This window comes from Pteropus alecto, unplaced genomic scaffold, assembly GCF_000325575.1.
Source record: "Pteropus alecto unplaced genomic scaffold, ASM32557v1 scaffold116, whole genome shotgun sequence".
Taxonomy (NCBI): Eukaryota; Metazoa; Chordata; class Mammalia; order Chiroptera; family Pteropodidae; genus Pteropus; species Pteropus alecto.
This window is the reverse complement of record NW_006439189.1, coordinates 2,595,551-2,620,273: the sequence shown is the minus strand read 5'-3', so window position 1 is coordinate 2,620,273 and position 24,723 is coordinate 2,595,551. Positions and strand designations below refer to the sequence as shown.

The 24,723-nt window shown below is 33.8% G+C and overlaps 1 protein-coding gene across 2 annotated transcripts in view; it reads right to left on the bottom strand.

The window, feature by feature from the left end:
- HTR2C (5-hydroxytryptamine receptor 2C) overlaps positions 1-24,723 on the bottom strand; it is a 201,764-nt gene that overhangs the window by 64,096 nt on the left and 112,945 nt on the right. The window contains exon 3 of one of the 2 annotated variants that reach the window (XM_006916170.1): positions 22,156-22,356. In XM_006916170.1, coding sequence (XP_006916232.1) covers positions 22,156-22,356 — 201 coding nt within the window. The remainder of the gene's footprint in view (positions 1-22,155; positions 22,357-24,723) is intronic. The other variant, XM_025049783.1, reaches the window with a different exon arrangement.

Sequence of the window (24,723 nt, the reverse complement as noted above, 5' to 3'; positions counted from 1 at the left end):
TCAGATTATAATGTTATTAAATTGAAATCAATATAGAAATATACAAGGAAATTCCTCAAATATTTGGAAACTAATCTGCACATTTCTGAATAACTTGTGGTTCAAAAGAGAAATCATGAAGAAAATTACAAAATATTTTTAAACGGATGAAAATAAAAACATGTCATACCCAACTCTATAGGATACAACTAAAATGGTATCTATAGGGAAATTCAGTGCATTATATGCTTATATTAGTTAAGAATAAAGGTCTTACGTCAATGACCTGTGCATTTTCCTTAAGGAACTAAAGAAAAAATAGCAATTTGAACCCAAAGTAAAGTAGAAGGATGCAAATATTAAAGATAAAAAATATAAATAAAGAAAAATCTGTGAAATCAAGAGATTGCTAGAGTTGATGGAAATCCAGTCAATTGATCAGGATAAACAGAGAAGATACAAACTACAAATATCAGGAATAAAGTAGGGGAATGCATTACAGATACTATAAATATTATAAGATAATAATATATGAAAAACTTAAAGCCAATATATTTGGCAACTTATATAAAATGTATAGATTCTTTAAAAGACACAACTTATTAAAGTTCTCAGTGGAAGTTAATAATAAACTCAAAAGTTGCATATCTATTAAAAAACATACTGTGTTCAAATCTTCTGATAATGAAAACACCAAGCCTGAATGGTTTTAGTGGTCAATTTACATATATTGTGGTCAATTCTACTATACATTTAAGGAAGGAATAATTCTAATTCTAAATTATTCCAGAAAACAAAAGAAAAAAAAATACTTCCTAACCCATTCCATGAGACCAATATTGCCTTAATTCCAAAATTGGAAAAATATATAACATGAAAATTATAGAGTAATGCCCTTCATGATCAAAGATGCATTAATTTTAAACAGAATTTTAGCACCTCGAATCAACCAATAAACAAAAATGAAGGCATCGTGATGAAATGGTGTTTAGTCCAGGAATAGAAGACTCATTATTATTTAAAAATCAGTTGATACAGTTTTCTATATCAAGAGATTAAAGAAGAAAAAAAACATATGAGCAACTCATAGATACAGATAAACTCTTGAAAAATCAATATCTACTAATGATAACAAGTCTCAACAAACTAGTATTACACAGGAATTCCAACCTGATAAAGGGCATCTACCAAAATAAACAAGAAACAAGCAATCAAACAAAAATCTAAAACTACTATCATACTTAATTCAGAATGATTAAATGTCTTTTCTCCAGTTTTAGAATGAAGCAAGTTTTTCTGTTTTTACTAATCAATCTATTTAACATTTTACTGGAGGTGACAGCTCATGCAAAAGTCAACAAATAGATGTAAATTGTACAGGTTGAAAATGAAACAGCAAAGTGTATTCACAGATTTCATGAACATCTGTGTCAAAAATAAAGAAATATACAAAAAACTACTAGAAATATTAACTGAACTTAGTAAGTTTGCAATATAAAATCATATGGAGGAGGCGCCTAAAAATGATGTAGATGATAGAGGCTTTGCTCATTCTTCTTTTGACCACATCAAAGTTGGGATCGAAATACAAAGCAAACAGCAAGGAAAGTCACCAGAGATCAAGATGAACAGAAACACTGCAACTAGGGAGAGAAATAAGAAATCTCCCATTAAGTATAGAAGGTAAGAGGGGGCGAAGATGTGAGCTGACCGATCCTGAGTGGCTAAGTGAGACAGAGTCTGCAGCAGCCAGCAGCCAGCAGCTGCAGAGGCCTCTGAAAGGGGCCGTGTCCGCAAGCGGAATTTTGCAGTGACAGAATCACTTGCTGTGAGTAATAACACTGGGCCGGCTGCTCTGGAAGTATCAGGGAATATAGGGGGATATTGAATTGTTGGAGCTAGGGCCGGAGATGAGGCTCTCTCCTGGGCAGAAGTGCCGGCAGTGTCCATTGTTCCTCTGTTGAGCCCTCCATCCTCCCATGTGTGAACACAGTGCCACCATAGCAGAGACATCATTAAACTGGATAACAGAGGTCGCTCTGTCAAGAGGGGTCCTTGATAATTCACATCCTCCAACTCATGGCCCCACCTAAGCCACATTTAGTTTATCCTGGGTGAGTCCGGTGCTCCTTACTGAGCCAACCCCAAGACCCACACTGGTGAAAGCTGGCCTCGGTTCTGGTGTGGCTTCTTGATACAACTATAAGCACAGTATCTGTGGATTGCTAGCTGAATCTTAACGGGTGGCCCCAGAGGGGCCCAGACTGGGACTAAACATGACCTGCAGCTGAACCCCTCTCAGGACCGTGCCTCTAGACATCTACTACACAAAGCCGCACTAATACGACTGGGAGACTTAGGAGCTTTGTTTAGTGCATAGAAAGAGACATAGAAAGGCATTCAAAATGAGAAGACAAAGAAGCAGAAACCATATGAGAGAACAGAACGGAGATCCAGGAATAAAGGAGTCAAGCAATCTAACAGATGCAGAGTTCAAAATATTGCTTATAAAGATGCTTGGAGGAGATCTGGGAAGATGGTGGACTGGATAAAAGCAGAGTTCGTCTCCTCCCAGGACCACAATGAAATTACAACCAAATTATAAGATAATCAACGTGGAGAATCACCTGAAGTCCAGATGATCATAATACCTACATCTGACAATAATATAAAGGAGCCACATCGAAGCCGGTAGAAGGGGCAAAGTCCCGAATCAGGCTGGACCTGCACCCGTGGGTAGTGAAGGATCACCGGGAGGGAGAGCGAGGCTGCAGAGGCTCTGCTGAAGGAGAGGGGGATCCTGGTCTCATCTGGGGGTTCCCCAGCCGAGAGTCCCAGCCCAGGGAAGAGGAGATTCCAATAACTCTGACTGTAGAAACTAGAGGGGATTCCAGCCATCTGGGTGAGATGGAAGGCGACTGAGCCACTAGACGTCCCTTTGAAAGATCCTAGCAAAGGTTTTCTCACCTGAGGATACTCAACCAGGACATCGGCAATGGGTCTGACACTCATGCATGATTCATTCTGAAAAAGTCTCCATTACCCGAAGTCAGACAGAGGGCTGGAAAAGCAGTTACCATTGTGCCTTAGTCCAGGCCCCCTACAGACCACGCCAGCTTGATTATGCAGACCCCTCCCACAGAGCCATTAGGAGATGCTGGTCTAAGACAGCAGGTGGCAGGGAGGGTGGGGGGGACAGTTGTTTATGGTTGGCTGCCAAGCCTTGAGCTGAGTGATTGAGTGAAGTATTCACAGCGGGGCGGCCATTGTTGTGAGCAGTATTTCTAATCCCAGCAACAGAGGCCAGTGCCATGAGCCCTATTTCAGAGATAAGGTCAGTCAGAACGCTACTATCAACATGAACTTGGGTAGATATCGAGGACTTGTGGGCCAGTTCCAGACAGCAGTTGGTCTTGCTGTGATCTGTGTCATCTGCGGGAACTTACAATAGTTACCAAATTTCCAGTAAGACTGAGGCTGTTTTGATCTGACAGCCATTGTCTCTCTGAGACTTCCGCCTCACCCAACCTGCAGACTGCCTGGGGCACTGTTATTGGCTTGCTGCCAAGCTCAGTTGTGAGTGATTCCGGACTAAGTGTTCACGGCTGGGTGGCCATTGTTGTGAGTGGCCTTTCCAATCGCAGCAAAAGCAGCCAGCCCTGTAAGCTACATTTCAATTCCTAGCTGGTGACCAGTGCTATGAGCCACATTTCAAGGAAAACATGGCAGAGAGACGTCATCAGATCTCTCCCCTTGAAACAACAATAAGCCGAACATCTAAAACTCAACAAAAAACACCCAAATCGCACACTAGCATGTCTGAGAGTGGGATCTGCACATAAGAGCTACCACAGATACTTTAAGTCAATATATAAAGCAGGGATCCAAGAGGCTGAGATGCCACCTACTGGAAACACAAAGAAAAGTACCTTCTTTGAAACAGACTACAGACAGATCTTTATATAAAGATGCTCAATGAACTTAGGGAAAATGCAGATGAATTCAGTGAAAACTTTAACAAAGAGGTATAAAACATAAAAATGGAAATGGAAGTTATAAAAGGGAACCAGTCAGAAATGAAGAACACATTAACTGACATGAAGAGTATATAAGATGGAATAAATAGAGTGGATAAAAAAGAGGAGTGGATAGCTTATAGAGGATGGGGAAGCCAAGAACACTCTATCAGAATGGCAAGAAAAAAGAAGGCAAGACTATAATAATAATTTGAGGAGCCTATGGGACACAATTAAATGTAAAAATATCCTTGTTATATTGGTACCAGAAGGAAAACAAGTCATTGAAGAGCTATTTGAAGAAATAATGATGAGAAACTTACCGTATCTGGTGAAGGAAATAGACATACAACTCCAGGAAGCTCAGAGAATCCCAAGAAAGAGGAACCCAAAGAGGCTCACACCAAGACACATCATAATTAAAATGCCAAAGATTAAATACAAAGAGAGAACCTTGAAAGCAGCAAGAGAAAAGCAGTTAGTTACCTACCCGGGCGCACCCACATGACTGGCAGCTGATTTCTTAAAAGAAACTGCAGGACAGAAGGGTTTGGCACAAAATTTTCAAAGTGATGAAAACCCAGGATCTACAACCAAGAATTCTTTATCCATCAAAGCTATCTTTTATAATTGAAGGACAGATAAAGAAATTCCCAGACAAAAATAAGCTAAAGAAATTCATCAACAACAAGCCATTATTGCAGGAAATGTTGGAGAAACTTCTTTAAGAAGAACCATATATAAAAAAACATGAATAAAGAGTGGTAATAACTACATTCTTTTCATCAAGTACCTCAAATGGAAAAGAATTAAATGCTCCAACCAAAAGACAGGGTAGCTGAATTGGCAAGAAAATAAGACCCCTACATATGTTGCTTATAAGAGACTCACTTCAGATTAAAAGACAACACAGACTGAAAGGAAGGGGATGAAAAAAATATATTGCCTTGATGAACCTTGAGAGTATTGCACTGAATGAATTTAGTTCGACAGAGAAAGACAACTATCACGTGATTTCATATACATGTGGAATCTAAAAAACAAAAACAATAACAGAAATGAACTCACTGATACAGAGAATATTTTGAGGGCTACTAAATGGGAGGTGTGTTGTGGGAGGATGGTGAAATAGGGCAAAGGGATTAAGAAGTGCAAATGGATGGCTCCAAAATAGATATGGAAATACAAAGTATAGCATAGGGATAATAGTTAATAATGTAATAAATATGTAGAGGGGAAGAGGGGAACTAGATTTAGTTTGTGAGCACTTTGTGAGTTATATAAATCTCTAATCATCATGCTGTACAACTGAAACTAATATATTATTCTATGCCAACTATAATTGAAAAAAAACTCATTGAATTGTACAATGTAAATACAAGTAACTAATTGTCTATTATATTTTAATAAAACCAGAATAACAGAACAATAGAAAGGCCAAAAATTTCCATATGAACAATAGATAATTTTTCTATGATTTCAATAAAGATCTAACAATATTAACAATGAATAAAAATTAAAACAAATATATTTCTGTGTAATAAGAATTAATAATTAGATATTAAAATTAAAAAATGATAAAAATTAAGAGAAATAATTTTAAAATTTGTGCAAGGATGTGAACCACAAATCAGTGCTGAGACATTAAATATACCATATTCAGGAATCAGATTATTCAACACTTTTAAGATGTCAATTCTCCTCAAAATTGATTCATAGATTTAATAAAATCTCAACCAAAATTTATGTAATTTTTTTGGTAAAAATTTACCATGAAATTCTATGGTTTAGATGGAAATGCAAAAGATCTACAATATCCAAAACAGTTTTGAAAAGAAGAGCAAAATGATATAATTCAGATTATATAATTTTAGTATTTACTATAGCTACATTGCTAAGATACTATGAAACTGGCATAAATATGCATATCGATTAATTGATCAGAACAACAGTCCATAAATAGATTAAAATATATATGGTTAGTTGATGAATAACAATTCAATGAGTAACTAGTAAAATTTCAGTAAATTGTGCTGGAAGAATTAGACAGCCACATGTATAAAAATGAATCTCATCCCTTACTTCACACTGAATACACTTTTTTTTTTGTGGCAGATGTTTTATTATTTTTTTCCAGCTTTATTGAAATATAATAGACTATTAGTTGCTCATATTTACATTGTACAATTCAATAAGTTTTTTCAGTTATAGTTGGCATATAATAATATACTAGTTTCAGTTGTACAGCATAGTAATCAGAGATCCACATAACTTGCAAAGTGATTACCCCCCTAAATCTAGTACCCTTCTTACCCCTTACATATTTATTACATTATTAGCCATCTTCCCCATGCTACACCCTACATCTCCATGTCTATTCTGCAACTATTCATTTGGACCTCTTAAACCCTTTGCCTTTATATACTGTCCCCCCAAAGCCCTACCCATCTAGTAGCCCTCAAAATATTCTCTGTATCTATGAGTTTATTTCTATTTTTGTTGTTGTAATTTGTTTTGTTCTTTAGGTTCCACATGTACATGAAATCATGTGATATTAGTCTTTCTCAATCTGAGCCATTTCATTCAGCGTAATACCTCTAGGTCCATCAAGGCAATATCTTTCTCCATCTCTTTCTTTTTAGTCTATGTGTGTCTTTTAACCTGAAGGGAGTCTCTAGGAGGCAGCATATGTAGGGGTTTTGTTTTCTTATCCCTTCAGCCACTCTACCTTTTCCTGGAGTACTTAATTCTTTTTGATTTGAGGTACCTGTTGAAAGTAATGTAGTGATTACCATTCCTTATTCATGTTTTTGACATATGTTTTTTTTCTTCTTAAAGAAGACCTCCAACATTTCCTGTAATACTGGCTTGGTGTTCATAAATTCCTTTCTCTTATTTTTGTCTGGAAAGCTCTTGATCTGTCTTTTGACTTTAAATGATAACTTTGCTGGGTAAAGAATTCTCAATTATAGATCTTAGGTTTTCATCACTTTGAAAATTTTGTGCCAAGCTCTTCAGTCCTGCAGTTTCTTTTGAGAAATCAGTTGCCAGTTATGCGGGTGCACCCGGGTAGGTAACTAACTGCTTTTCTCTTGCTGCTTTCAAAATTCTCTCTTTGTATTTAATCTTTGGCATTTTAATTATGATGTGTCTTGGTGTGGACTTCTTTGAGTTCTTCTTTCTTGGGACTCTCTCTGAGCTTCCTGCGGTTGTATGTCTATTTCCTTCATCAGGTGAGGGAAGTTTTCCATCAATATTTCTTCAAATAGCTCTTCAATTTCTTGTTTTCATTCAGGTATCCCTATGACACAGATATTCTTACATTTAATTGTGTCCCATAGGCTTTTTAAAATTATTATTATAGTCTTGGCTTCTTTTTCCCTGCCATTCTGATTGAGTGTCCTTGGCTTCCCTGTCCTCTATATCGGTGGTTCATTCTTCTTCTTTATCCATTCTGTTGATTCCTTCTAATACACTCTTCATCTCAGATAATGTGTTCTTCATTTCTGACTGGTTCCCATTTATAATTTTCATTTCCATTTTTATGTTTTTTATCTCTGTTAAAATTCTCATTGAATTAATCTACACTTCCCCTAAGTTCATTGATCATCTTTATAACCAATGTTTTGAACTCTGCATCTGTTAGATTGCTTGACTCCATTATTTCTGGATCTCCGTTCTGTTCTTTCACATGGTTTCTGCTTCTTTGTCTTTCCATTTTAGGTGCCTTTATGTATCTTTTTTATGTATAAAGCAAAGTTCCCATGTCTCCTGGTCTTATTAACATGGTTTGTGTAGTGGTGTCCATTGGTACAATCCTGAGAGGGGTTCAACTGTAGGCCAAATTTAGACTCAGCCTGTGCCCCTCTGGGGCTACCTGTTAAGATTCAGCAAGCAATCCACAGATGCTGTGCTTATAGTTTCCTCAAGAAACCATACCAGAAACCAAGACCTGCTGGCACCTGTGTGAGTTTTGACGCTGCTAGCAAGGAGTACTTGACTCATGGTGGACACACGTGGATGTGTCTTGGGCCGTGAGTTGTGGAGACAGAGTTTCTGGGACTCCTCTGGGTGGAGTGACCTCTGTTATCCAGTTTGATGATGACTCAGCTATGGTGGCACTGTATTCACACACTGAGAAGATAGAGGGCTCAACAGAGGAACAGAGGATCCCACCGGCACTTCTGCCCAGGAGAGAGCCTCATCTCCGGCCCTCACTCCAACAACTCAGTGTTCCCCTATAAGCCCCTGGTTCCCCTCGAGAAGCCTATCTGGCTCTGGTGCTTAGAGCAAGCAGGTCAGTCACTGAGAGAGCCCGCTTGCAGACACAGCCCCTTTCAGAGGCGTCTGCAGCTGCTGCAGCCTCTGTCCTATTCAGCCGCTCGTTCCTGGCATCCTTGCATCTTCGCCCCCTCCTTCCTTCTATCCATTGCAGGTTGATTAATTATTTCTTTCCCTATTTCTCTCCCTGCTTTTAGTGCTTCTGTTCATCTAGATCCCAGGCAATTTTGCTTGCTGTTTGCTCCATGTTTCTGTCACAACTTTGATTTATTCACAAGAGGGATGAACAAAACCTCTATCATTCTCGCCATTTTTCTCCTTTCACTATATACACTTTTAAACTTAAAATGAGAATAAATGCAAAAATCTTAAATAAAATACTATCAAAATAAGTCAATAATATAGATAAAAGTAACACCCCATTACCAAATGATACTTGTTCTAATAATGCAAGATTAATTACTATTTAAAAATTTATATAATTTACTATACTAACAGGAGAAAGGAAGAAATAAATCCTATAATAATTCCAATAAATGCACAAAAATTATTTGATAAAATTTACAACTCTTTAATGATAAAATTCTCAGCAAATATAGAATAAAAGAGAATTTCCATAATCTGGTGAAAGGTGTTTCACAAAATCTACAACTAACAAACGTCATTCTTAATGTTGAAATATTAAACACTTATCTACTATTCTATTCAGGAGAAAGAAAAAGATGTCCATTATCTCCACTTTTGTTAAATACTTTTTTGCTAGTCATTTCAATGCAATAACACAAGAACAATAAATTAAAGAACACATTAGGATAGGAAAAGAAGAAATAAATTTGCCATCATAACATTACTGGATATGTAGAAAATGTCAATGAATCTGTAAATTAATCTTAGAAATCCTAAGTAAATTTAACCAGATATCTTGATACAGAGTAAATACACAGAAATCAAATTTATTTCTATATACTATCTATAAACTTTTAGAAATAAGTTTTTAAATACCAATACTATTTACAATAGCATTCTATAAAATTAAATACCTAGGGATAAATCTAACAAAGTTGTGCAAGATCTCTAAACTGAAAACTATAAAATATATCAGAGCAATTAAGTAAGGCCCATGTAAATACAAAAGTATTTACTTGTACATATACTTATGTACATCGATTGGAAGCCAGAATATTGTTGCAATGTCAATTCTTACTTAACTGGTTTACAGATTCAATATAATCTTGAAGGGGGAAAAAACAGCATGTTTTGTTTGGGAGACTGACAAGATAATTTAGATTTTATATGAAAATGAAAAAGCCTTAGAATACCCTCAACAATTTTGACAAAGAGCATAATCGAAAGAATTATCTACTAGATATCAAGAATCAGTATAAACCTACAGTAATGAGGAAATTGTAATAGTGGTACAAAGACAGAATATTAGACCAATAAAAGAGAACATAGCCCAATAGAAACAACATACGTAAGGTCAACTGATTTATGAGAATGATTCTATTCTAATTCAGTGGAGAAGAATAATATTTTTAACAAATGATGCAGAATCAATTAGATATCCACATGACAGAAAATCCAATTCCTAGCTCATTTCAGGTGTAAAAATTAAGTTGAAGTGGCTATTAGACCTAAATGTGAACGCTAAGATCATCAGGCTATTAGGAAAAAACAAAAACAAAAAAACAGAAAAACAAAAAAACAAAGCAACACCAAAAACAGAGGGGTTCATTGTCTTGAACTTTGGATAGAATTTTTTTTTCTTAAATTGGACACAAAAATTACTGGCTATTAAACACTGACAAATGTACTTGATTAAGAGAGTGAAAAGCTAAATGCAGACTGGGAGAGAATAGTTTGAATATACATATTCGGAAAAGAACTTGTGTAAAACATTTTAAAAAAACCCTCTAGAAACCAATAAAAAATACAGTAAAGTTGAAAAAAGGCAAGTGGCTAGAAAAGATACATCACAAAAAGATATAAAAGAGCACATCTAAATAAATAAAAAAAACATAAGAAATAGTGTTCAACATTATGAGTCAATAGATACTGAGAAATACTGAAATGAAACTATCACTACACACTCACCAGAACACATTTAATTACTATTTTTTAAATTAAATTTATTGGATAACATTGGTTAATAAAATTAAATAGGTTTCAAGTGTACAATTCAATAAAACATTATGTGTATATTGCATTGTGTGTTCACCATCCCAAAGTTAAATCTCTTTCTGTCACCATATATTTGACCCCCATTACCCTTATTTGCCTTCCTTCTCTCCGCTTTCCCTTTGGTAAACACTGAACTGGTGTCTGCATCTATGAGTTTTTGTTCGTTTTGTTTATTTGTTGCTTCCAATTTTATATCCCACATATGAGTGAAATCATATGGTTCACAACTTTTTCTGACTTATTTTGCTTAGCATGTTAATCTAAAGATCCATCCATGTTGTCACAAATGGCAGTATTTCATCTTTTCTTATGGCTGAATAATACTCTATTGTATATCTGTATCAATCATTTTTATCCAATCATCTATTAAAAAACACTTTGGTAGTTTCCTTGTTTTGACCATGATGAAAAATTGTGCAATGAACATCGGGGTGCATATATCTTTATGGATAAATGTTTTCAAACTTTTGGGGTAGATACTCAGAAGAGGATTGCTGGGTCATATGGTAATTCTATTCTTAATATTTTGAGAAGCCTCTGACCTGTTTTCTATAGTGGCTGTACCAATAAACAATACTCCAAGTAAATGGCATCCAGAGAAAAGCAGGTGAAGCCATACTTATATCTGAAGAAACAGATATCAAAATAAAAAGCCTAATAAGAGAAAAGATAGACATTTCATAATTACAAAGTGGACCATACTTGAAGAAGACATAGCATTTATCAATATATACACTTCCAGTCGGGGAGCACTGAAATATTTAAAGTAACTATTAACAGAACTAAGGAAAGAAACTCACAAAAACACAATTATAGTAGGGTACCTAAATACCCCACTGTTGGATATGGACAGATCATCCAAACAGGAAATCAATAAGGAAATAACATCCTTAAATGACACATTATACCAATAGGATATCATTGACATTTACAGAGCTTTTCATCCCAAAATTGCAGCTTATGCATTCTTCTCTAGTGCACATGGAACATTCTTGAGGATAGACCATATGTTGGCACACAAAACTAACCTTAGAAAATTTAAGAAGATTGAAATCATACTAAGCATATTCTCCAACCACGATGCTTTTAAACTGGAGATCAACTGCAAAAAGAAAGCAGAAAAAATCATAAATATGTGGAGATAAAGTAACATATTACTAAAAAATGCCTGGGTCAAAGAAGAAATAAAAGGAGAAATCAAAAGATACATAGACACAAACAAGAATGAAAATACAACATATCAAAACTTTTGGGATATAGCAAAAGCAGTAATAAGAAGAAAGTTCATATCATTATATGCCTATCTCAAGAAACAACAAAGATTCTAAATAAACAACCTAACACATCATCTTAAAAAACTAGAAAAACAAATGAAACCCAAAGTTAGCAGAAAGAAGGAAATAATCAAATTAGAACAGAATTAAATGAAATTGAAAACGAAAAGACAATAGAAAAAAATAATGCAACACAGAGCTGGTTTTTTGAAAAGATCAATAAAACTGACAAACCCCTGGCTACATACGGGAATTCTAGGAAAGACTATATGCCACCAAGTTCAATAACTTAGAAGAAATGGACTAGTTCTTAGAAATATACAACCTTCCAGGACTGAATCATGAAGAACTAGAAAATCTAAATAGACCAATCAACAGTATGGAAATTGAAACAATCATTCAACCCCCCCACCTCCCCAAAAAAAAGTCAACGTCCAGGACCAGAAAACTTCACTAGTGAATTCTACCAAACTTTAAAAAGATGATTTAATGTCTGTTCTTCTTAAACTCTTCAAAAAACAGAAGAAGAAACAATGTTTCTTAACTCATTTTATATGGCCAATATTAATCTGATACTTAAACTTGGTAAGGATAACATAAGAAAAGAAAACTACATTCTAATATTTGTGATGAATACAGATGTAAAAATCTTAAACAAAATACTAGCAAATCAAATATATTTAATTATTAAAACTAGTGTTTTGCAATCTGTGGCTCATGGACCAAATCTGGTCTGCAGCCAGTTTTGTGGATTAAGAATTTTTTTACACTTTTAAAAGGTGAGAAAAATTATATGCAACCGAGATTATATGTGGCTCCAAAATATTTACTGCCTGGCCCTAATAGAAAGCATATGTTTGTTCCAAATCAAGTGCTAATTTTTGGCAATTTTTTTTTTTTTTACATTTCTTGCATTACATTTCTTTAATCTCTAATATGGTTCATGGTTTTGTGGATGGATAACAGCAGTTTGGAAAAATCTTAGACAGTATATACTATAGAACTTGAAAATGATTCTCAGATTTCTCTTTTGGGTATAAGTACAACAGAAATAAATGTTTTTAGCCATCAAAAAACATCAACACTTAGTTCTTTGCAACTTTATAATAGTCAAACACTGGAAACAAACCAAATGTTTATCAACATTAAGAAAGTAAATTTAGTTTTGTATATTTATACAATGGAACACTGTGGCACTGAAAAAGAACCAACTACTAATAAATGCAACAACCTAGATGGATCATATTGAAGCAGTATTGATTGAAAGAAGTCAGACTCAAAAGAACACATAAAAGAGTAAATATTATGTGCTTCCATTTATATGATGTTCCAAAACAGGCAAAACTAATCTGAAGTTACAGAAGTCAGAATAGTGGCAATCCATAAGTGATTACTGACAGACAGCGGGGCATAGATATTCCTCCAGATATTTGGAATGTTCTGTATCTTTTACTGTGTTGTCATTACAGTGGTGTAAATACATCTGTAAAAGCTCATCAATCTATAAACTTAAGATGTATGCACTTTATTGTACATGTTACACTTAAAATTAAAAGAGGTTTAAAATTCACAGATACCCTGAATTCTATTCACAGACACTAGAACACAGACATATTCACAGAGGTTAGAACTACTGGCCTAAGGTGAAAATGATATAAACAATGTTCTCGAAAGATGAGATAGAGAAGATATTTTGAGGGCATTGGTTGAGTTTGTGAAACATGGCTATTAATGAGTCATGAAGTTGGGCAAAAATTCCTTAAAGACATGCCTTATTTGGTGTCCAAATAACTAAACCACTAATATGGTAGAGAATTTTGTGTAGCAACACAAAATGACCCTGGATAAAGAAGAAGGATGAGCCAACATGCAAGAGAAAGATGATTAAGAAGTCAAACAAAGTAGAAAACAAAGAAGGCACAGAGAAATGCTAAAAAAGCAATGTCTGAAAAAATTCTGTGTGTGAACATGAAGATTTGGAGAAGAATTTTAATTCTTGTTTTTATGGGTGTACCTAGATCTTAAGGAAGTGAACATGTGTCTTGGATATGGCAAGAACCATCTCTTCCACTGAGAAAGGTGAGGAGGTGTGGATGTAGAAAAGATTAATAATAAAGGCTTAACCTAAGAAAGCAATTGAAAGAATGGAGAGGATGAAATGTTAGAAATATTAAGGGAAAATATTAAGGACGGGTTGTGTAGATGGCTTAGAGGAGAAAAATAAGGCATCTAAAATAATTCTCAGTTTTCTTTTGGGGTAAATGGGAGATGATGTTCACTTGAGAAACAAAAATATAGCAGGAAAAATGGAGATGGAGAAAGGTGATGAGTTCAGTCTTGGTGAGTTGGCATTTGAGATATGTATCCAACCTCTCTATACCCAATTTAAGCTAGAGATATACATATAATCTAGTTAGAAATAAATAGAAATATTTATTTAATAGTTATCAGCAGATAGATTTTAGTTATTTTCTGTGGATGAAATAAACCAGGGAAACTGTATAAGCAATTGGAAAGAACAGAATCCTGGGGAAGAGTGAGAGTAAAGCAGAAAACATAGAAAATTATTAGGAGCAGATGGGAAGATAGGAGAAAAGAAAACCTAAGAAAAACGATGTCTATAGCTTGCAGAGGAAGAGAGAATTATGAGAAAAGCATCCTCAACTGCTTTAAATGCTGCAGATGGAGCAAGAGTTGGAAATATAGCTCTTAAATTATGGTCCATAGATACTAGGGTGTTTCTACAAGTCTTTCGATGGTTTTGTGAAGTTAAAACTACTTCCATAATAATATTAATGTTTTACTTGCTGTTTTTACTGAGCTTACATTTTTATTGGTGGTGCAAAATAATAGTTGATAAAACTGCTTGTGCCTCAGCATGCACCAGGCTAGTGACACCAATTACATAAGCAGTCATTGGATCGTTTACCACCACACTTTCAGGAAAAATAAATGGCCAGTTTTACTTAATGTCTTTGATGAAGCAGTAAAAAATAATTGTATTACATTTTGACTGTTTTAATAATCCATGTGGTGAGATGGAAGTAAACATAGAGCATTTGTGCTGTATTCTGATATATAAGATGTTTGCTTTGAGCATAAGCACTCATACAATTGTTGGAGTTGGAAGGTAAACTAGCCCCATTTTTCATGGAATAATGTTTTTACTTGAAAGAGTGACCTCCGGAAACACTTGCATTACTCATATTTAGATATTTTGCAGATATTTTCTCAAAAATGAATGAGTGAACCTGTCATGTCAGGGACAAAACAGATGGCATTTGCTGCTAATAATAAAATTTAAACTTTCAAGTGAATATTGAAATTTTGGAAAACTCATATCTATTCCTGAGAGTGTGACATTTTCCAATATTTAGAGACTTTTCTGATAAGATTGGTAGGGATTATTAATGCATGGGATTTTTTTGATATTGTTTTAACATTTGGAAAATCTGCACAACTCAGAGAACAAATATTTTCCAAATGACCTATGCTTGATGTTACAAAATAAAGTATGACTAAAACATCTATTCAGAGTTCAAGAAGACTAGTGGAATTTAAATTAATGGCATATGACACATTCAGTGATATGATTTACGATTTCACATTCCAACTAAACTGAAGAAACTACCACCTGCTGAATTTTTGTGCAGTATCAAAGAAGAATGTTCACTATTATCCAAAAACATTATTAAAATACTTTCCTATATGAGGATATATATTTTCTTCACATAATTCAACTAAAGCATCTCATTGCAACAGATTAGATGCGAAAGCAGAGCAGTGATGTGAATCTAGCTATCTTCTATAAAGCCAGATGATAAAGAAATTTTTCTGTTTGTCCTTATAACTGCTTCCATTTTTGATTTAGTAATGTTGTGTCCATATCATCACATATATACAAGTTTATTATATTATTAGCATCGTATGGCATTCAAAATGAATTAAATATTTCATTATAAAATAACCTCTTTTAAAAAATAATTATTTTTTGCTGAAAAGTCTATTCTCACAGATTACTAATATAGCTACACAATCTGTGTGTTGGTTAGTGTTTATGTAGAGTACCTTTTTTATCCCTTACTTTTCTTATTGATATGTCTCATATAAACAAATATTTGGATTATGTTTTTAAATTCTATCTGACAGATTTAGAATATTTAGTTCCATTTACAATGAATACAAGTATGGATATCAGCAGACTATCAAAAAACATGACTTTGAACTGCATAGGTCCACTTATACATGGAACTTTTCAATAAATACATTGGAAAAATATTTTAGAGATTTGGGATATTTGAAAAAAGTCGCAAATGAACTGCATAGTATGGAAATTTCAAAAAATAAGGAAAAAGGTATTTCATGAATGCATAAAATATATGTAGAGACTAGTCTATTTTATCATTTGCTACCATAACATACACACAAATATATTATAAAAAGTTAAAATTTACCAAAATTATGCACACACTTACAGACTGTACATGGTGCCATTTGTAGTGGAGAAAAGGTGAACAAACTTAAGGATGCATTATTAAATCATAACTGCATAAAATTAACTATAGTACACACTGTATGACTGTAATAATTTTGTAGTTACCTCCTGTTACTATTGTGATGAACTCAAATGTTGCCAGTATCTCCTTAAAATGCCATATGATGCTAATCATTTCTGCATGAGCAATTCACCTCCTTAATAAATTGCACATCGCAGTAAAAAGTGGTCTCACAATTCTTGCATATTTTTCACCATGTTTCATGCAATACCGTAAACCCATATGAAGTACCACTAGTGATACTGGAAGTGCTCCCAAGAAGCAAAGTCATGACATTACAAGAAAAGGTTGAACTGCTTGATATGTACCAAAGATTGAGGGCTGCAGCTACAGTTGCCAGCCATTTCAAGATAAATGAATCTAGTGTAAGGACCATTTTTTAAAAAGAAAAGAAAATTCATAAAGCCATTGCTACTAATCCCCAAAATTTGAAGGGAAAAGATAAACACCAGCTGCTAGTCTTTTGGTTGCATAACAAGAAAAACTGGACAATGAGAACCCTTTTTCTGGATTGGTTCCATTGATTAGTCCCTGAAGTCAGGAAGTACCTTACCAATAAGGGGCGGCCTTTTCAAGTTTTTTTTAATATTGAACAATGCCCTTGGCCACCCAGAACCATATGAGTTCAACACCAAAGTCATCAAAGTGATCTACTTGCCCCTAAACATGTCTCTAATTCAGCTGCTAGATTAGGGGGTCATAAGGACCTTTAAGACTTACTATACATGATATTCCATGGAAAAGATTGTCAACACTATCAGAAATAATTCTGATAGAACATTAGGAAAGTCTGGAAGGATTACACCACTGAAGATGCTATCACAGTTATAGAAAAAGCTGTGAAAGCCATCAAGCCCCAAACAATTTCTGCTGTAGAAAACTGTGTCCAGGTGTTGCGCATGACTTCACAAGATTTACAACGGAGCATAAACATAGAAATAGTGAAAAAGATTGTGGATATGACAAAAAGGTGGGGGGTGAAGTGTTTCAAGGTATGGATCTTGGAGGAATTCAAGAGCTATTAGACACCACAGCAGAGGAATTAACAGGAGGTGACTTGATGAAGATGCATGCTTCCAAACCAGTGCCAGACGATGAGGAAGAAGACAGAAAAAAGCAGTACCAGATAAGTTATTAGACAATATGGCAGATAGGCTTTAATTATTCAAGACTTTTCAACTTTTTTTTTATGACAGAAATCCTTCTACAAACGGACACTGAATCTAAAGCAAATGATGGAAGAAAGATTGGTACGGTATAGAAACATTTTTAGAGAAATGAAAAAGGAAAAAGTCAGTCCGAAATTATGATGTACTTCCATAAAGTTACACCAAATGTGCTTGCCTTTTCTGCCTCCTTTTCCACCTCTTTCACCTCTTCTGCCTCTGCCATCACGGAGACAGCAAGACCAACTCGATTCTTTTCTTCCTCTTCCTCAGTATACTCAACATGAAGATGACAAAGATGAAGACTTTTACGATAATCCAATTCCACTAAATGAATAGTAAATAATCATTGGGCTGTGCAGTTAAACTTGTATGTTGTATTATGAGTGTCTTTATGTGAAAATCTAATAATTTAATGCAAAAACTTTAAGAGTTGCTTTTGTATCATCATCATCATCATTGCCTAAGTAATCACCATGTAGAGCACTGTGTACAAGACTTGTGACTGACATTTAATATAAAATTAATAATATGTTAATTTTCTTACTGTTTTATAACTTCACTTTCAAAGAATTACATTACCATACAATACACCTCTCGTAATTAGATAAAGAGCGTATTAGCCTATCATCACAGGTAAGTGGTTCTAAAAGATGAAATAGTGTTTCTGATACTGTATTATGAATATGACTGTAATACTGTATGCCATAAAAATTTTATAACGATTCATTCATTAATGAATAGGTTAAGCTACCATAAAGCAATCATGCTAGGTTATCAATTATGCTAGATTATCATAAAGCAATCATATTGTTGCTTCTTCATAATTAATGCATGAATGATTATAGCTATAAATAAATATGAATTTATTTTACACATTATCTTTTCATTGTTGATGTCTAGTATTAGTTATCCATATAACATCTACATTGTTTTGTGTCATGTATGATAATATTGATGTAGGTACTAACAAAGATGATTCATCTTATAAAACATATTACATAAACTTTCAGTATCAATAAATACAGTACTGTTAATATATTTTTCTTCCTTACGACTTTCTTAATAGCATTTTTTCTCTAGCTTACTTTGTTGTAAGAATATAGTGTATAATACATTTAACATACAAAATATGTGTTAATCAACTGTTTATATTATCGGGAAAGTCAATATTAGGCTATTAGTAGTTAAATTTTGGGGGTGTATAAAGTTATACATGGATTTTCAGTTACGGCGGGGGGAGTTGGTGTATCTAATTCTGCATTATTCAAGCATCGACTGTATTTGGTTTTATTTCTGTGATCTTAGTACGAGTTTTTATATTTTCCCATCTGATCTGTGTTCCTTTTTCTACCTTTTATTGCCTCCTTTTGGATTTGTTTTATTATACTCTAATATTCCTCTGTAAATTTGAAAGTTAAACTTTCCTTTTATATTAGTGATTACCCAGAACATATGACAAATTATATACTATAGTCATCAAATCTTAATATTAAATATTTTAATCTTTCTCCTGAACAATGAAAAAGTTTACTTTCAATCCTTTTTACCTATATTGTTTTGTATATTTTAGTTCCATAAATATTTTGAGTTCCAGAAGACATTATTGTTGCTGTTTTATACAGACAATATTTATTTATATTTAACCACACAGTTATCATTTTCATTGCTCTTAATTGCTTCTGGCATCTTTCATGTCTTTTGTTTTAAAAACACCCTTTAGTATTTACTTAAGTGAGTTTGCTTTTGCCATGTTCTCTTAGTTTTTGCTTGTCTGATAATATCTTTATTTCATTTCAATTCTTGAGATATAATTTTTCTGAGTATATAGTTCTAATTTAGCATTCACTTTTTCATCAGCATATTAACTCTAATTTCAATATCTTCTAGCTTTCATTGTTGCTGTTGAAAAGACATTCATCCATCATATCGTTGCTCTATTGAAGTTAATCTTTTTTTTCCTTTAATGTTAATATTATTTTTTTTCTGCAATGTCACTGTGATAAGTCTAAATGTTGCTTGCTTTTTATTCATCCTGCTTGAAACCTGTTGAGCTTTCTAAACATGAGATTCAATGTCTTTCATCAATTCTAAAAGCCATTATTTCTTCAAATGTTGCTTTTCTGCCATTCTTTTCTCAACTTGTGGAACACTTCTCATTTTATATTATATGTTTACTGTCTTTTTACTCTCTCACCTCTCTTTTCTATTCTTCCAGCTTTTTTTTCTTCATTCATCACAATTTCTTCTAACTAACTTCCAGTAATGCTCTCTTTACCATGTCTAATCTTCCCTTGAGTTTTCATGTTAGGTTTTCATGTTAGATTCAATTTCTAGCTTTTCTTTCTTTCTTTTTTTTTCAAATCTCAAATGTCATTCTTTATGTTTGCCGTTTCTTGCAGTTTCAGCTTGTAATTTCCTTGTCCACATTACAAATAGTTGTTTGAAGTCTATGTCAGGTAATGCAAATATCTTGAGTGTCTATAGGTTCATTTTTATTATCTTTCATTGTGATATATCTGGTTCATGCTGCCTTGTCTTTTCATATGTCTTTTTATCATTGTATTCTAGTTACTGAAATTAAAAATATTGAAATAAATAATTTAAAGCCTAGGATAATGTTTCTTTTTGTTTATTCCCCCAAAATTGCAAACATGAAGAATATGAAATCACCTTAACCCAATTTCCAAACTTAAGATTTTTCTTACAGAGATGACTTGAACCAGTCCTGAATTCCATGTCAGGAGTGGTATAATCCTGATCCACTCTTATTTATAATGTATAGGCCTTTGGGATCCAAAAAATAAGTTCAAGTTGGTTGACCCATGCCAGGCTCTCTATTCCTACTTTGGTTCTCCTTTGTTCATGAGATTGTGAAACGAGCTTCTCAGCTGTCACATCCTCAGATCTGAAAACGCATCACTGGCAAATGATCCAAAAATCATAGTCACTTTTCTTGGATTTCTGTCTTTTTTCCTAAGTCCTTCACTATCTTACTAGCTTTTTCAAAGCTTACAGTATTTTTTCCCTATATTTTTAGTTGTTTTTAGCACAGGAGTCATTCAAAATTACTCAATCTGTCATTATTAGAAGTGGATGTCCCTAATATCCTAAATTGACTTAGCCATATATTTCCTTCGTAAACACCATAAGAATTGGTATTTTCAGATGAGCTTTTTGGAGTGGAGGAGGTAAAATCTGTGAGCCCTTGAATATGTAGGTCAAATTGTGTATATAGATTCACTTTTTTTTGTGGTGTATATTTCATTGCATTTTATCCAATAAAATATATGTCTATTCACCTACAATAGAATAATTTTAAAAGTTAAATAAATTTATTTTTTAGATAAACCCACAGTCAAAATCTTTAGAAGATATCAGTGAAGATTGTATAGAGGTCTTGATCTTATAAACCCTACTGGAATCTTTTACAGAAACATAATTTTGAAGAGGAATTATTTAATGAGATAATAAATATAGGTTCCAACTGGAAGAGGAGAAAAGGAATATGATGGTTATAAAAGCCCTTACATTCTAATGGGTTAAATTTTGTGCATTGAATATTAGCATTTGTGGAGTTAATTCAAATAGCCCATCCACCGACACAGGAGGCAAAGAGGAGTGTTGGGTCAGCAGCCCCAACGAAGACAATGAACAAAGTGTTCTCTTGGCTGTGCTTGCTCCCAAGGACACTTTCCGTTGCTTCCATGGGCGCTATCTGACACTTTGGTCATTCCTATGGATATTGCTTCTCTGCTTTGCTCTAGGACAAGGCTGGTCCCTCTGCTCTAGGACACGGCTGGTCCCGCCCTCCCTAACACTAGCTAGGCAGCACATTTGACTCTCATCCACGCGGGAAGACCCTTGTTTCCTGGGATGAAGCAATCTCCCTCCTATTTGCTCACATATAAAACAATGCCTGCTCTTGGCTGGCTGCCTTTTCCTGCAGCTCCAACCCAACAAGTGCTGAAGTCTCCTTGTACTGCAAGTAATAAACGGTATGTCTCACTCTGCTGGCCCTCTTGGTGGGTTTTTGGAATATCCAAGGCCCAGGTGCAGGTTTCTGGCCTGGAGCTCCTGTGTTACAGCATTGGTAAAGCATTTATGAATATCTGAAATATAAGCAATGAGATGATCATTTCTCTTTTTCAATCTCCCCTAAATCTTTGAAGAAATCACTATTTTTTTCCCTCTTTCTATATAACCAAAATCCAAGAAGCTATTTGAAAATGGAGGGGAATAGTATATTTTAGATTGACTAACAGCATAAATTTGGACATATTTACTGAAGAAGATATGGAAATAGAATAAAATATTAAGATTAATATTTTTGGATAGATTTATGTTTATAAGATTTAAATGCTATATTTTTTAAAAAAATTAGATATGCTGTGTATCTGTCATCTTCAAATTGTTTTAATATCTGAAAGGTTTTGTTTGTGTTGCAGAATTCATTGGCATATTGATGCATAAAATAATTTAGCAGCATAAATGAAAATTTTTCATTTAAATATTCATATACATCGCATTTTATTATTGTTAACCTAAATATTAGATAAATAGGTTAAGAATAATTATTAAATAGAAAAGTCCCGATTATACGCAAATGTTACCAGTCGACGTCTGTTCGTTGTTCACAGTACATAATCCGAAGATATTGAGCATAGCCGCTGCAATTCTAATGGCCAAGAAAGTTAATTACCTACAGAAATTGCCCAAACAATAGCAATCTTCATGATGGCCTTAGTCCGTGAATTGAAATGGCTATGCTCAATAGGATTACGTATTGCTACATACCGATCCAGCGAGATAGCGCAGAGGTGCATGATGGACGCCGTAGAAAATAAAACATCCAAAGAAATCCAGACGGGGCACAAATATCTAGGTAGTGGCCAGACATAATCTGAAAGAGAAGAGAGAGAAGATAAGACTATATTATTCAAATTATACTAACTTTAGTTTTAAATTTTAGTCTACTTATTTTGCCCCTCATAATATAAGCTCGTTAAAGAAGTGAAATTTGGGAAAGCTTTTCCGTAGTAATGGTGATGACGATGATGATGATGGTCATACCTTCAGTGTTACATTATTTTTTATCAAGGTAAAACTTACAGAACATAAAATTAATCACTTTAAAGTATAAAATCCAGTGGTATTTAGTACATTCACAATATTAAGCAACCATTATCACTTTCTAGTTCCAAAACATTTTACCTTTCAGAAAGGAAACCACTACCCACTATGCAGTCACTCCCCATTTTTCACTCCCCCAACCTCTGATAATCTCTAATCTGCTTTTTTGTCTCTGGATTTAGCTAATCTTGATATTTCATATAAATGGAATCATAAAATAGGTGACCTTTTGTGTCTGGCTTCTTTCATTTAGCATTCTCTTTTGAGGTTCATCTATTTTGTAGCTTGTATCAATATTTAACCCTTTTTATGGCTAATGCCCTTATCAGTTGAGATATTTTCGATGACTTTGTAAATGCAATTGATTTCTTAATTTACTTTATGGATTGTTCATTGCTGGTGTAGAACTATAACTGGTTTCCATGTGTTAATCTTGTATTCTGCAGCTTTGCTAAATTTATTTATTAGATCTATTTTTTTGTGCGTGAGTGAATTCTATAGGATTTTCCCTATATAAGATCATGTCATCTGCGAAGAGATAATTTTTTCTTTAACCAATTTTTCTCTGCCTTTTATTTTTTTTTCTGCTTAATTGCTCTAGATAGAATTTCCAGTACAACATTAAATGGAAACAGTAAAAGGAAGCATCCTGTTTTTTTTTTGATCTTAATGGAAAATATTTCATTCTTTCACGATTGAGTAGTATGTTAGCTGTGGGCTCTTCATAAATGACGTTTATCATGGTGAGCAAGTTTCCTTCTATATCTGTTTGGTTGAATGTGTTTATCAAGAAAGAGTGATGGATTTTGTCAAATGCTTTTTCTGTATAAATAGAGATGATCACATTTTTTGTAACCTTCAATTTATTACTGTAATGCATTATATTATTTTTTAATTTCTTTTTCTTATTATATGTTGAACCACCCATGCATTCCTGGGATAAACCCCACTTGGTCATAGTGTATAATATGATGCTGGATTTAGTTGGCTAGTATTTTGTTGAGGATTTTTGCAACTACAGGCATAAGTGATATTGGTCTATAATTATCTTTTCTTGTGATGTCATTATTTGGCTTTAGTTTCTGGATAATGGTGGTCTCACAAAATAAGTTAGGAAATATTTCCTTATCCTTTGTTTTTTAGGAGTTGGAGAAGGATTGGTGTTAACCCTTCTTTAAATGTCTGGTAAAATTTGCCAGCGAAACTTTCTGGCCCTGGACTTTCTTTGTTAAAAGTTTTTCTGATTACTGATTCAATATCTTTATTGTTATAAATCTCATCAGGTTCTCTATTTCTTCTTGATTCACTTTTGGTAGTTTGTGTGTTTCTAGGAATATGTTCATTTCATCCAGGTTTTCAGAATTGTTGTTATAGAATTGTTCATTGTATTCTTTTATAATATTTTAATTTTTGTAAGATTGGTAATAATACTCCACTTTTTGATTTAATTTATAATTTTAGTGATTTGTGTCTTCTCGTTTTTTTTCTTAGTCACTCTAGTTAATGGTTTACTAAGTTTGTTTACTTCTCAAAAAGCCAACTTTTGGTCTTAATTATCTTTGGTGTTTCTACTCTATATGTTATCTTCACTTTAATCTTTACTATTTCCTTTATTTTTCTAGTTTGGGTTAAGTTTGTTCTTTTCTAGCTTTTTAAATCTAAATTTAGGTTATTTCCCTCTGAGCACTGTTTTTGCTACATCCAATAAGTTTTGGTATGCTCTAGTGTTCCTATACCCTAATAATGAATTATCAGAAAAAGAAGTAAAAAAAAAATAATTCCTATTGCAACTGAAACAAACAAGCAAAAAATAAACTACTTAAGAATAAATTTAATGAACCATGTGAAGGAAGAATATAATGAAAACTTTAAGACTCTATTAAAAGAAATTGAAGAAGATATAAAGAAATGGAAAGATATTCTGTATTCTTGGATTGAAAGAATCAACATTGTTGAAATGACCTTATTACCTAAAACATTATACAGATTTAATGCAATACCCATCAAAATACTATTAGCATTTTTAAAGAAATAGAAAAAAAAACATCAGATTAATATGGAAGCACGAAAGACCCAGAATCAGCTAAGCTATCCTGAAGATAAAGAACGAGGCTGGAAGGATCCCTCTGCCTGACTA